The sequence below is a fragment of the Lepisosteus platostomus genome, chromosome 9 (assembly GCF_059453375.1).
Source record: "Lepisosteus platostomus isolate fLepPlt1 chromosome 9, fLepPlt1.hap1, whole genome shotgun sequence".
Taxonomy (NCBI): domain Eukaryota; kingdom Metazoa; phylum Chordata; class Actinopteri; order Semionotiformes; family Lepisosteidae; genus Lepisosteus; species Lepisosteus platostomus.
In genome coordinates this window covers 25454352-25469312 of record NC_142619.1, presented here as the reverse complement: position 1 = coordinate 25469312, position 14961 = coordinate 25454352, and the positions used below count along the sequence as shown (strand labels likewise).

At 37.8% G+C, this 14961-nt stretch overlaps 1 protein-coding gene across 9 annotated transcripts in view; it reads left to right on the top strand.

Moving 5' to 3' along the window:
* The window catches only part of nav3 (neuron navigator 3), a 424757-nt gene that overhangs the window by 370217 nt on the left and 39579 nt on the right, over positions 1-14961 (top strand). For all 9 annotated transcript variants that reach the window (XM_088647283.1, XM_088647286.1, XM_088647282.1 and 6 more), the window contains 7 exons: positions 904-1183; positions 2339-3038; positions 5628-6116; positions 7843-7884; positions 9840-10000; positions 10248-10439; positions 11445-11497. In XM_088647283.1, coding sequence (XP_088503409.1) covers positions 904-1183; positions 2339-3038; positions 5628-6116; positions 7843-7884; positions 9840-10000; positions 10248-10439; positions 11445-11497 — 1917 coding nt within the window. The remainder of the gene's footprint in view (positions 1-903; positions 1184-2338; positions 3039-5627; positions 6117-7842; positions 7885-9839; positions 10001-10247; positions 10440-11444; positions 11498-14961) is intronic.

Here is a 14961-nt window from a genome sequence, read left to right as displayed (position 1 = left end):
ATATTTATGGTTTACAAGATTATTGAGTTATCTATAACCATTTTTTCACTTTTTAACTTAAGAAAATACTTGAGCACGTCTGATAGCATTCCTGCTCATATTTGCATTTGAAGATTGGTTTGCAAAGTTTGGGGAAGATAAAGTAAAGACATGGTTTAGCATGTTGATCACACATTACTGCTCAGAGAGCACAAGGTAATTAGGGAAACAAACATGTATCACCATAAGTAATGATGCTACTAAACAAGTTACTGCATTTATCTAGTACTCTGTTTACTTTTTGTTGCGAAATCACTGAGAAACATTTTTTTCTGTTTCTCTTTTTTGAGATTTATTGTTTTTCTAATTTATTGTCTGCTTTTCATGGCATGTCTGACAGCATTCCTGGAGCTTATTTTTTATGGGGAGAGTTCTCTACAAGTGTCAGACTGTTACTATATTATAGATTTGGCATAAATTCATGTACAACAAAGCCTGATGGGAATCAAGCAGTGTGGCAGGTATTGTAAGTAATAAGGAAGAAGCCTTGCGGGTCCTAATGGCTCTGTTGCTGATAATGGTTTAGATGTGTATTTTTTGCAATGTGCAACAAGATTCATTTTCCTTACCTTGTCTCAGGACATTTAAATTGCTACCGCAGTCTGGAATTTAAATCCTGTATTTTGAGTGGTGTAGCTGTGGAAGATACAGTATGTTCACTTTTATAAGAAAGGAGGCCATTAGATGCATGAATCAAAGGGACACAATGGCATCCCATATTTTGTTAAAATTGTTTCATTTGTTTCTGCACTAAGTGAAATATTACGGAATAGGTGAATGACTTGACAGCAGATAATGATGAAAAATGAATATTATTTCACAACCGATAGTAATTTGAGGTTTTTTATTGTTTCCATTTTTCAGTTGAAGACAGATGCAGAGAAACATCCCGCGCCAGACAATGACGGTGCGTGGGGCAGACCAGACGATCTGAAGAAAGCAGATGAGGAGTTTGACGGCAGCATGGACTCGAGTGGCAAGTGGAAGGGCACATCATCTGGGCAGTATGAAGAAACAGACAAAAGTGGACAAAAGACAGGCCTGCCAGTCTCTCAGAATGGCTCCTGGAGAAGAGGAATGACAGCTCAGGTTGGAATAACACCGCCCCGAACCAAGGCCACAAGTGGGACTCTCAAAACACCTGGTAAGCCTTTCACGTTTTGGAAATGGCGATGTACATTCCTATACATTTTCCTTTAGTGTCATTCTCCTGCAATTATTTGCAACAGTCTTTGATTCAATTGTATCATCGCCATGCTTAGGTGGCATGGTGGCGTAGTGGTTAGCATTGCTACCTTGTAGCTCTAGGTCTTAGGTTCATTTCCTGTGTTGCTAACTGTGTGAAATTTGTACGTTCTCCCCATGGTTGAATGGGTTTCATCCGGATGCCCTGGTTTTTTTCCCACAGTCTAAAGACATACTGCTAAGTTAATTTACTTCTAGGACAACTGGCACCTGGTGTCAGTGTGTGTGTGTGTCCTGCTATGGAAGGATAAAGTGGTTAGAAAATGGATGGGTGGAAGTAAAATAAAAATCAAGACTGTCAGAAAGAAGGCTAATGTAGATTCAGGGTTTAAACATCAACATGATTATTAATTAAAAATTAAAAAGTCATTAAAAATCCCAGGGCGTTTCTCGAAAAGAGTAGGGGTGTAACCCCGGTGTCCTGGCCAAATTTCCCATTGGCACTTACCAATCATGGCCTCCTAATAATCCCCATCTATGAATTGGCTACATTACTCTGCTCTCCTCCCCACTGAGAGCTGGTGTGTGGTGAGAGTTCTGGCGCACTATGGCTGCCATCGCATCATCCAGGTGGATGCTGCACATTGGTAGTGGTGGAGGGGAGTCCTCATTACCTGTAAAGTGCTTTGAGTGGAGTGTCCAGAAAAGCGCTATATACTGTAAGTGTAAGCAATTATTATAATTGTTATTATTATAATATTAATTTCTGGTACTAGTCATATTCACAAAGTATGCTTTTGAGGGTGGGGTTAGGGATTACTTGAACTGACCGGCTATCTAAAGACCTTGTATTGTAAAAAACAGTTAGAAAATAGATGGATGGATCACCATGCTTGATTGATACCAGTAGTAGAAATCTTACCCAAAAAGCACAAATTATTGGGATGGTGTTTTTGAGCTACTAAGACCAATAGAAGAGTTCTGAAAAAACATGGTATTTTGTCTTTCCCTTAATTAATCAAGAAATATTTCCAAAGGGTTGTTTTCTGTTTTATTAAATGAAGAAAAACAGAGTTCTAGAGTATTTTGTCAGACAATGTCTTATGTATTGCAGGCAAAACAGATGATGCCAAGGCTTCGGAGAAAGGAAAAGTTACCTCCAAGAGTACTGGCATTCAGCGCTCTCCCTCTGATGCTGGTAAAAGCAGTGGAGATGAAGGAAAGAAGCCACCATCAGGCATCGCCCGGCCTCCTACAACTGGATCATTTGGTTTTAAGAAAGTGGGCAGTGGGTCAGGGACTCTGATCACAGCAAGTGGGGCCACAGTCACCAGTGGCTCTGCCACTCTTGGGAAAATTCCCAAGTCTTCTGCCATTTCTGGGAAGGGGAACGGTGGACGCAAAACTAGCCTGGATGGCTCTCAAAACCAGGATGATGGTGTGTTGCTTGTCAGTTCCAAAGTCCCCTTGCAGTACCGTAGCCTGCCCCGGCCAGCAAAGTCCAGCACCAGTGGGATAGTCAGCAGGAGTGGGCACAGGTCCAGTTCCAGCAGCATTGACTCCAATGTCAGCAGCAAGTCAGCTGGGACCCCTACCAGTAACAAGCGCAGGGACACTGCCAAGATGGGGTCAGGGCGTTCCAGCCCCATCACAGTCAACCAGACTGACAAGGAGAAAGAGAAAGTGACTGTATCTGATTCTGAGAGCGTTTCTCTGTCCAGCTCTCCCAAATCTAGCCCCACATCTAGTGGCCAATCCGGATTGAGACAGCCAGGCTCTAAATACCCGGACATTGCATCCCCTACCTTCCGCAGGTAAGACTTTCACTGAATTTCTCTTTGATTATACGGTGATGCCCAGGAACCTATTCGGTTTTTCATTTTTTTTTTATTTTCTTTATACAGCTAAAAAAAACTGTTATTTTTATCCCTAGCTCTTTCATGTCCAGACCAAGGTCTTTGTCTATCATAGTGTTTATTTTGTAAAGTCAAAGAGAGTATAAAATTACAAAGTTGTGAGTTGCTTTTGCTGGTTATGTTATGAAATCTTTAGCTCGGTTAAAGAGTTTCATGTAGAATAGGACCGATAAATGACTGGGAAATCTGTCAGCTACACTTCTCCATGGTAGATGTTGTGTCTTGAATCCTATATTCCAGTATTTGTGAAAACCCTAGATAGATCACAGTTGTCTACCTTAACTATTAGTAATAATTGTCTGCTAAAGACATTACATCTTGAGTTAATAATTCTGAGGCATTTATTTTTTGTGTTTATTTTATAGCATATAAACTAGGCCCATCTTCTCAGGCAGTATGTTGAGATATGTATTTAAATCTAAATGTAAAGTTTCAGTTTTATGTGAGGGTGTTTTCCCTGCTGTTAGGCTTCACCTAGGGTTAGGCATTTTTACCTCTAATTCTACATGACTCTGTTTATGCAAAGCCCAGAGTAACAAAGATGATAATGCCCCCCACTGTTTTTTTTAAGGAACTACAGTAGATGGGATTTATTTATACAATTTTACTGAAAATTATCACATGCAGGATGTAAAATTCACAAAAGTATCTGTGACATTTCATACCATTGCCATTAACGTTTTTATGATCGTGTATGTGCAATTTGGAATTTAAAGTAATTACAGAATGTTTTTAAAGATATTTTCTACAGTGTTGATTGCAAGCCCTTATAAACACGCTGTACAGTATGTGGCAAACACTTCATAAAAAAGAAAACAAACTTGTCTAAAACAAACAAGAACAATAGCAGAAGAAAATAATCTGGCATTCAGGTCATGCTAGCTGACTGTTTGGGTGTGATTAAACCCGACAAGGTGAAAGCTATTTCATGTGTAAACCACTGGCTCATTAGCTCATTGAGTTTACAGACAAGCTCTGACACCTCGAGAAATGGGTTTGTCGTGCTCCTGTTACAGTGTCTGTTTGTCTGCTCTGTAAATTATCGTGAGACCATTTCCTATCCCTGATCTTGTGTGAGATGAATTACTGTCCTAAACAATTAGTCAGTATTGGTGAACAATGAAATCTGTATTCATATACTGTACATATGGTTTATTTTCATAAGGAAGATAATCACCTGAGAGCTAAAATTAGTTAAGTCTGGCCTCAGATCTCTAAAATGGATAAGATACAGGGAAGCACATTGGCATGTCAGTGAGTATTGTGGCCTGTAAGCTCTTGGGTTCTGGATTCAGATCCAGCCTTGTGTGAAACTTCTGTATGAAGTATACTCCTTATATCAATATGCTTTCTCTGTGTGGTACAGTTTTCTCCTATAGACAAACTTTCCACATTAATTGGTATCTTTAAATTGTGTCACACTCATGTGTGAGTAAGTGTGTGTGTACCCTGCAGTATACTGGCGTCCAAGGTGTATTTTCACCTTGTACTCTGTGCCTCCCAGGAAAGACTCTGGCTCATCATGAGTAGCTTATGAAAATAGGTGGATAGATAAGAAATACTATATAGCATTCAAGCTTTTATTAGAGTAACTAATTCTAGATTAATCCTTTCCCTGAAGTGATCTTGAAGGAGAATCAGCATAAACCTACTTAAAAGTAATGGAATTTGGCTGAACTCTGTGCTATTGCTTGACAGACCATTAGGTGTGATTAATTGGATAGGTTTGCTTTAAAGAATTTTTTAATGCATTAAGCAATACCATACAATGTACAAAACAGCTACAGTCAAACTTTCATTACTACAGTAGAATCATTGACTCTTTGATTGAAACACTATAAGAGAAAGCTCTCTTCTCTGTATTATGGAAGCCTTTCATATCTTGTAAATTTTGAGCTACTGTAGTCATTGTGAAAACACTTGATTATATCATACAATGATTCAGACAAGAGATGTCTAATTTATCACCAATGATTTGAGCTTTTCCTGTGATACGCACTCTTCTAATATCTCTGCCTTCTATCTTACAATAATCACATGTTGGTTTAAACATTTGGAGGACATCAATATTCTCAATTTACTGAATGCTAAAGATAGACTTTACATTAAGAACTAACCAGACCTTTCAGTAAAATGGAAAAAAGTGTCTAAAGAATGCTTAGAGGAAAAAAGGTTTTTCTTCATGTTTCAAATATGATTTCAGTGGAATACATCAGCACATGGTTTTATATTTAATCAACAATTATTTGAAACACAACTCAAACATTTATCACTGTATTCTGAAGCCATTCTGAAGCTGGATATGGCTTCGTTTAAGATATTCAAATTCTGATTAAGATACTGTATAAGATAGCATCTTGCGAACAGAAATGAAATATGGAGAGCTTTTATGATTTAGGCAGTGTGAAGAACATTCTGGAAATGATTGCTAATATATACCGTATATTTTAGAATGACTCATTTTGTTTTCCCTGGCCTATCCATCAGATTGTTCGGCAACAAAGCAAGCGGAAAACCGAGCTCTCCAGCCAACCCAGAATCCGTGAAGAACTCCACAGCGATCGGCAGCCCTCACGCCACACTGGCACGACAGGGCAGCCTGGAATCTCCATCGTCGGGCACAGGCAGCATGGGCAGCACCGGGGGTCAGAGCGGGGGGAGCAGCCCCCTCTACAGCAAGGGTCCCGATCTTGCCACCGATGTCATCAGCCTCAGCCAGTCTTTGGCTTCAAGCCCAGCCTCTGTCCACTCCCTGACCTCCGGAGGCAAGCAGTGGCCTACCAACCTCAGCAGCTCCTCAGCCGGCAGCAAGGACACCCTGAGCTACCAGTCCCTGACCAGCCTCCACACCAGCTCAGAGTCCATCGACCTTCCTGTCAGTCACCACGGCTCTCTGACCGGCCTCACCACTGCGCCCAAAGAGGTTCACAGCCTGCTGATGAGGACCGGCAGTGTCAAATCTACACTTTCAGAAAGGTCAGATTGCACTCCCCAACAAGATTATAGAGCAAAAGCACCATTGGGGGTACAAGTTTGAATTCAGACGTTTTTTGAGAAATTCATCAAAATGTTGCGATGACCTGATGTGTCATTGTCGATCATCATCATTGTTGCTGTTGTTAATTCTAAGAATCGAGTAGAGCAGGGATACAAGTAGTTTTGTTTAGGCATAGGTAAATCTAGGGAAATAACTTATTTCCATAGAGATACTGTCCTGATGTTGGGCGAACAAGCTATAGTGTCAGTTTTCCCATCCATTTCAGGAAAATGAGCATTAAAATTTCCTTACCAGCTCAGCCCATAGAGGTGCAGCAACTCCAATTACCCCAGTTGACAGCACACACTAAGCCACCTGCAAATAGGGATGTCAGGGTATCCTTGGATTCACATGTGCCTCAACCTTGCTAATACGACATGTGCAACATGAGCCACTTTGGCCAGGCAGAGTGCAGAATATCCAGGTACCTAGCAGCTAAGATTTTATGATAATATTCTGATTAAAATGGTATCTGAACAGCTCATTTTAGGAACACCAGTGGAAGTTTACATGAAAAACAAAAAAATGTGTACTTTATTCTGTATTGCCTTTGCTCTTTATTCCTTTGCAACACATATTACAGCATAAAATAGACAAGTTTTTGTAACACTCGTGCAATTGTTAGACTATTAAAAGATGTGGTCTCTAAGTAGCATTCAGTTACTTTATTTATATTTAAAATAAAGGGTAAAATGATATTCTTAATAGTTTTGTCATTGTAATTAGCAATGACCCAGTTCCTACCAGGTTACTGGTCAATTTTCTATTCCTCTGTTACAGATTATAAAGGATGTATAAATAGACATGGTTGCCCCTAAATATCAAACTGAATTCCTGGAGGGACTTATGTCTTCTATTTTGTTCCCAAGCTCTTAGTTACATAGTGACTCTAATTATTTTATGAACTCCATAATTGTAATATTTTAATTCTGACTCCAAAGAGTTTTATAGGCAACTGTAGTTTTTCATGAAGTGAGTGTGTTGAGTTACAGTATGCTCTGTAAAAGATCTTAAGTGACATCCTGTATGTGTCTAAGTATAAAAAATAATTCATTTTTTTGACAACTCAGGTTGAAACAGAAACTAGAATACACTAAGCCCTCCAGGAATTGTGTTTGATATCCCTGTTCTAAATTAAAGTGCTACCAAAATTAGAATCCAAAAAGCACATTGTGTTTTTTCTAACTAATCCTTCAATGGGAAGAAAGCATTTCTGTATCTCCTTTAAAGTCAAGTGCTCATCCCAACGGCCTTGGCAGATGTTTTTAGAAATTTGTGGTAATAAAAGTAGTAAAAATATATAGGATTGTATATGTGCAATACAATTACAATGATTGCCGTTTGAGAATATTAGAGTGTTATAACAACTACCACTTAGGTTTGTAATGTGATTAGAAAACAGCAGAGTGAATAATATTAAACATGTTATTGTGAAAACTGTAACCTTTTACAAGAGCACATGATTGATTTTAATTTAATTTACTTTTATGAGTCTCTGAAATGTGGAGTCCATAATGTATGCTCTTCGGGGTCTTTTTACATTATATTTTATGTAGCAAAGAAGGTTGTAAATGTCACTAAACTTATTTCTGTGAGTGATGTAGCTGAAGACCAGTTATGTTTGAAGGTCTCTGTGTTATAATAACTTTTCCTTTTATTCAACAGCATGCATCTTGACAGAAACACACTCCCCAAAAAAGGATTAAGGTACAATTAACCTTTCCTATATAACATCTTCTACAATATTATATAATTCATCTGTACTTCTACGATATCATATACTGTACAGTAGCTCATGCATTGTTGTTTTACTTTTGGTGAACAAAGTTTGGTTGCTTACAAAAAATTAGGTTTTGAGGAAAAGTAGCCACTTTATTTTTGTATTTAACCTTTAGAATCAACACAATCACCACACTAAATCTTTAACACTGCTTGTCCTGCAAAAAGATGCTTATCTCATCCATGACTATAGAAAGAAACAGAGAACACAAGATTTTGCTGGGACAATCCCTAGCTCTCAGATAGACATATAACATGGAGGTGCAGACTTGAGGAAGGATGAGTTGATACAGTTTATTTGGAGAACTGCTCATGTCCAGACTGATATGGATTTTCATTGCCCTCCAAAATTAAAAAGAAATAAAATTGTATTTTGTTATCAACATATCAATGGCTCATACTGTAGGTGCTTTCTGCCTCAGTAGGTAATAGTAGACCCCATACTGTATATAAACATATCCACCTTGATTCATTGATTCTTCAATCAATGACCTTCAAATAATTTCTTCTGTAACCATTGTTTGCAACAGGATGCAAAGATTTGAAAAGAGGCAGACTGTAAGTGCTGAATCAAAGTGTTTAGATTGCTTTTATAGTGCCAGAAATTAGTGACAAAAAGCAATACTTATACAGTACCTGGCTTACTTCCTTGAGATCAATTGACATGATGTCTAGCCTCATTAAGAAGCAACAGTTCGTTCAGACCAGAATGTGTTCCTGATTATGTTTTCCTGATTGCTGTCTCATTCATTATGTTATTCTGGCTGGAGCTGTTCCTGATGGATCAAATTGAAGAAATAAATTATAGCATGTCTGTGGAACAACGATGTTCCTTTATATTCTTGAACATTTTTCATGCTGAAAATTGTTTAAAATGACAAAAGATTGCCATTGGTTTTCTGGTGTGTTTTAAGTACAGCGTTTGTGTGTACTTGTATTTATTTAGTGAGGCAGATGTTTCCATTTAAAGAAATGATTGGTCACCAACCGATTAAAATTGTTATCCTTCACTTTTACAGAAGGTAATTCCTTGAATAGATGTAGTTCAAAGCTTTTGTTTTTTCTGCTAGTACAAAGAAGTACTGGTACAACAAAAGTCCAACAACACAGTTGAAATCAGAAAAAAACAGTACCACAGAATTTACTTAGATTTGATTCCAATAAGCAGAAGAATACCCAGAATTATGTTTAATCTTTCCTATAGTTTGTTCTTTTCTGTATAAGTATTAACCATATATCATTTCATTCATAAAAAAGCATATTCTACAATAAATCTAACAATTAAACTAAATTTAACAATTAACCTTAATTAACAAATAATGAATAAAAAGGCAAAACAAACCTGGTAATAAATGATTTTATTATATAATAATAATTTAGAAATTTGCCAAAACATTTTTCCCTTGAGCTCCAAAGTATACGGGATGAAGCCTTTCTGACAATGCAATCTTTCACCGACACACCAAGTATTTCATGTGAGAAATGTTAAGAGTCTGAATGAGGCTTTCTTTCTGGAGAAGTGCAAGATCAACTCACTGTTGACACAAGGGAAATATAAACAAGTTTTTCTTTCAGAAAAAAAAGAAGATAAAAATATTAAAACTGACAGCCTTGTGTTCCATTATCTTGAAAGGAGGCACACAAGGCTGCAGAAATAGAAATATCTTGCTTATGCACTTACAGGATTAAGCATGAATACATTCTCGAAAGGGCTTAACTGAAGTGATAAGGGTGCCCCCAGCTATCAGCCATTAAATAGAGAGCAGTCTCCATATTTGTGTGAGAGAGGGTTTGTGTCTACTGTGTGTGTCCACCCACTTGCATACGTACAGTATGTGTGAGTGGAAGAGAGCCTTGATTACAGTGTTGCCTACCTTCTGTAGGTATCCGCCATCTTCTCGGCAGACCTCTCAGGAGGAGGGGAAGGAGTGGCTCCGTTCTCACTCCACAGGGGGGCTGCAGGACACCGGCAGTCAGTCCCCACTTGCCTCCCCTTCTGGGACCTCCAGCTCAGCAGCTTGCAAATACCACTACTCCAACCTGGGTGGGTCTCTTCATCATCTTTACATTCACTGCATTAAGATCACCTTTTAAGTCTCAATGTAACTATTCCTCCTTCTGTGTTGAATGCTTCACATCTTGAACAGTTACAGTATTGACACCATTAGTTCATATAATGCTCTACATTTAGTTTCACCTCACCATTCTTCACGTTTCAACTTACATGTTGTGTCTCATTTGTATCCTGGGCATTTTTAAAAGTTTTTAATGATTTCTATTCTGTCATTTAGTGAGCCCCACAAACCTGTCACAGTTCAACATCCCCGGACCAAGTATGAGCCGCTCGAACAGTATTCCTGCTCAGGACTCGGCCTTTGACCTTTACGGAGAGTCCCATATCCTGTGTGGCAGTGCCACCTCTCTTGAGGAGCGGCATCATGGCATGAGCCGCTCTGAGTCCTTCAGGGACAGCACGGAAGAAGGTAAGCAGGTGGACTGGAGCATGTCGGTGTTCTTTATCATTTATAAATGTAGTGAAATGAATTGTAGTATGTATAAATGTAGTTAACTCCACTACCAAGTAGCTGGTGACCAAGTATGGATAAGATTGTCATCTTCATGACATGGCAAAGACATATCTTATGTGGAACTAAAACCTGAAAATAATTATGGCATTTTTAAGATTCATTTGGTGGCAGTCACAGAGAAATTATTTTTCATTTCATTTTCATGTACATTTTAATATAAAGTGTAAAAATAATGGAGGGATGGATGGATGAAGATCACGTACATTGAAGGCCATGGATAGTGCTTGTGACTTATAAAAGACACAGGAAAACCTCAATTAGAGTTCTTCTTTAAATTCATAGATATACACACAGTGCCTGGCAAAAGTACTGAGTATTTGGGAATGCCCCTTTTGTGAGGGCATAAACATATACTGTATGTATATATGGGGGCGGTGCGGTGGCTCTGTGGCTAAGGATCTGAGCCTGTGGCTAGACGGTTTCTGGTTTGTATCCCGTGGCCAGCAGAGGAATCCTCCTCCGTTGGGCCCCTGAGCAAGGCTCTTAACCCCAACTGCTCCAGGGGTGCCATATAAATGTCTGACCCTGCACTCTGACCCCAAGCTTCTCTCCCTGTCTGTGTGTCTCATGGAGAGCAAGCTGGGGAATGCAAAAAGACAAATTCCTTATGCAAGAAATTGTATATGGCCAATAAATGTCGTTATCTTATATCTGTAGCCACAACACTTATCCCTCTGTAACTCTTATTCAGGATGACATATATATATATGTTACAGATGCAGTATCTTTTATAGACATATATAGATATAAGTACTTGAGTACAGAGTAGTAGTGGAGACTGTTGGGAACTTTTCTCATGTTTAGAATTGTAGGACAATACAAGTGATGTGAAATTTCCTTTGATATTTTGTTTAAAAATTCTAGAGCAAAAGGTCTGATCAAATTTCTTATTTTTTGCAGTCCATGGGTCCTCACTATCACTGGTTTCCAGTACATCTTCTCTGTACTCCGCAGTGAGTATCACTCTGTGCTGCTCTTCAAGAAAATACATTTTTAGAGGAAAGGGGCACATTCTAGCAAACAACTATCAGTTTAATATACTGTACATCACAGCATAGTATGTCAGTGTCTTGTGAATTGTTTTAATGTGTTTTCGTCAATTAAAAAAAACTTAAACTTAAATAACAAATTAAAAGTGTTTTCCTTTCTGAACAATATTCCACATTCAAATATAACATAGAGTGATTATCAAAGGGCTATTTCTACCATTATCAATTACAGTTTACCCATAATGTAGAAGTCTTAACACTATATTTTTACAGATTCTTGAAAAATGGTAAGGGATTATTCACAATTATTATTTCACAATTTCCTGTGCTAATTGTTTACATGCTATGTAACCTGTCTTTAACAAGTCTTGAACATCGGTATTTCAGTTTTGGCTTCTTTAAAAGAGGTTTGTGTAAACAGTCTTAAAGGCCTTAGTGATGCACAGCACAGAGGCTCACACGGGTGTAGTCATTTAGTCTCACTAGCAAGAGAACATGAGCTAGGGACAGTTTACCTCCTGCCAGCGCTTCACTGAGTGGCAAACATTGAAACAACTCTGAGTCTCTCTACACCAAGGTCCCATCTGTCACTTGCAAAGGTCTTCACTTGTACAGTACATTGGTATTAACATACAGTAGTATTAAGATTATGTTCAAAATCCCTTCCATGTCGCCTGAGCCTTGTATCAATTTCATGGTTATTGATTGTTCAGTTGCAGCTCTTACCTGTTTGACACTGTAATTGAGCTTCAATTATAAGCAATTCTGTAGTAGAAGGATGTGGCTAATGTGGTTCATTCATGTTTCACTTATATATTCCTGTGCAAGAGAATTCTAAGCCTGTTATAATAAATGTGCACAAAGTTTCTACTGGAAGGATAATACTGTATATTATATTCTCATTCTATGGGTCACTTAACCTGAGAATGAAGGTAAAGTCTACTTCTAGCGGCGGTGAAATCACTCGTTCGTAATCACTTAAATGTTCAACAAATTAAAAGTAATGAATTTGTTATGATTACCAATTGTATTAATTATCTGTTTGTCTTACTTTCAAATTAAATTATATTTAATATTGTAATATTATGTAAATGAACAGCCAGGGAGATTTGCTCTTTTTGACAATACAAGTAATCTGTTCAGAATCAAAGTTTTAATTTTAAAAGATCCATACTTTAAAGTTGAGCAGCTGAATTCATTAGGCTTGTGATCAATGGATCTTTGTTTTTAATGAATCAAGTGTTTAAGAAGTTAAAGACTTTCATATTTTTTGAAAACTAAAAACCCCTGTCTACCAGAACATTTATCTTTAAATGTTAAAAAATAAAATATTTTCTTCACCCATAAAACACCCATCCCATGTCACCCTCCCATGTCACCCACACCTCCCTCAAGGTTTCTACTGAAGGACCCCTATTATCATAGACAAATCATGTTGGTTTAATTTGTTGAGCTATTAAAAGTAATTCAGGCTGCTTATTTTCTTATATGATGCATAGATTTAATCATGTTTTAGGCTACTTTGATTTTTATAAATGCTAGGATCATAAATACAAGTCTTATAGATGTGAAATAGTATGAATTACTTCCCACTCTCTGGACTCAGGAGAAATTGCAGTATTCATCCACACAGTTTAATTTTCACAGCTGGTCAAACCACATAGAATAGAGTATAAGAGTGAGAGAAACTGCTCATTTGTAGTACAGTATGTGGAAAAGCTGAAAATTTGAGGAAAACATGCAACATTTTTAGTAGTGTGTGAAAGAATAGTGAGATAAATTATAGTTTTGAAATAAGGCCTTATGTTTTAGGAAAACAAAATTGATAATTTTCTTTTTAAGGGATATGTACAGTATTAGTGCTTACCAGGATAGGCTCCTCTGCAATTGTGATTTGTATGAAGCTAGGTGGATGGGTGGTATACTTGACATACAGTACCGTACAAGTAGTGTGCAATCTATATTTATGTAGATTATAAATTTGCATTTCTAACAAAAGACGTGTTAACATAAACACTAAGACCAGTGCAACAGTAGTGTTACCATCCTTTAGCCTGATCTGGTCAGGTTTCATAAGTTAAGAAAGCTTTGGACTTGTTTCTGCTGGGATAGGAGATCTTCAAGGAAAGAGAGTACACAGTCCTACTGTAAGTGTTTCTAATGGACCAGAAGCAAGAACTACTCAATCTCTGCCAAAACTTTCAAAAATCAATGCCTAAGTATGGTGACTAAGAACATTGTGCTATAGGAAGTGCTCTCCTTTGGTTAAGATGTTAAACCAAGATCATTGGGTTATTAATGATCCCATGGAATTGTTTTCTATTAACCCTGATAGCCTGAATAAATTCTGCCCTGGGCTTGGACATCTGACCTATTTTAAAGTTCCTCCTTAATTAAGTTGGTGAAACAATTTTGCACGTCTCACCCAGTGGGCAATGCTCTTCAGTAATTGATACAGTAGGTCTTCGCTTAAAAACTGCTTTAGGTATTCTTTAGGATACAAGTTCTGTAAGTATGTGATTAATTATTAATAATTACCAACATTCAGTGAAGATACTTGACGGTATTAATTAATTTGAGCAGTGCTGAGTGCCTTCTACATGATGTAGTATATATAATAAAAACAATACAAACCATGTTTTCACTAGTATTACAATGTCGGATTTATAGGAGTGGCAACATCCAGATAAAATTAAATTATTACTTAGAGGTCATTCAGCTTTGTTTGTAGCAGTGGGCACTGTCTGTTACCCTAAGTTTTTTTTTTTATCATGTACTGTAGATCAATTCTTGGATTCCTCTTTCCACAACTAAGTACACTAAAATTTTAGTATTCTCAAGAGTTTGATACTTTGAAGTATTTACAAATGGAGATTTTGCAAATGTGGGACTTAATACCTTATGAAGAAAATACAGTTAGGATATGGTGAAAAAAAGCTTTTCTGTAGTCAGCAGTTGCTAAAGATGAAGAAATGCAAGTGAGTGCCTGCATTTGTGCTCATATTGTGCAGTCCGCAAATAGGCGAGTTTGGTCCGTGAATGCAGCAATAGTGGTCACTAAACATTTTGCATGAATAGGCGAAACTGCAAATATTAGAACCCGTGAAAATTGAGGTTTTAATGTTTGCTGATGATGGCATGATTCTATTAGATTCCATACTGGGATACCTTCTGCCTCCCAGGTGCTCCAGTTTACTCTTCTTTCCAAAGACATGCTGGGTAGACTAATTGGCATCTCTAAGTTGTCCTTGTCAGTGTGTGTGTGTCCTGCTCTAGACTCATCCAGGGTGCAATATGCACTCCATACTTTCATTGTTGGCTCTGGGTTGCCATGGCTCTGAACAGAAATAAGTGCCTTTCTGATAATGTGTGGATGACTTTTTGGGGTGACAGGATTTGTTGCTTGGTTGTGTTATACACACCTGTTT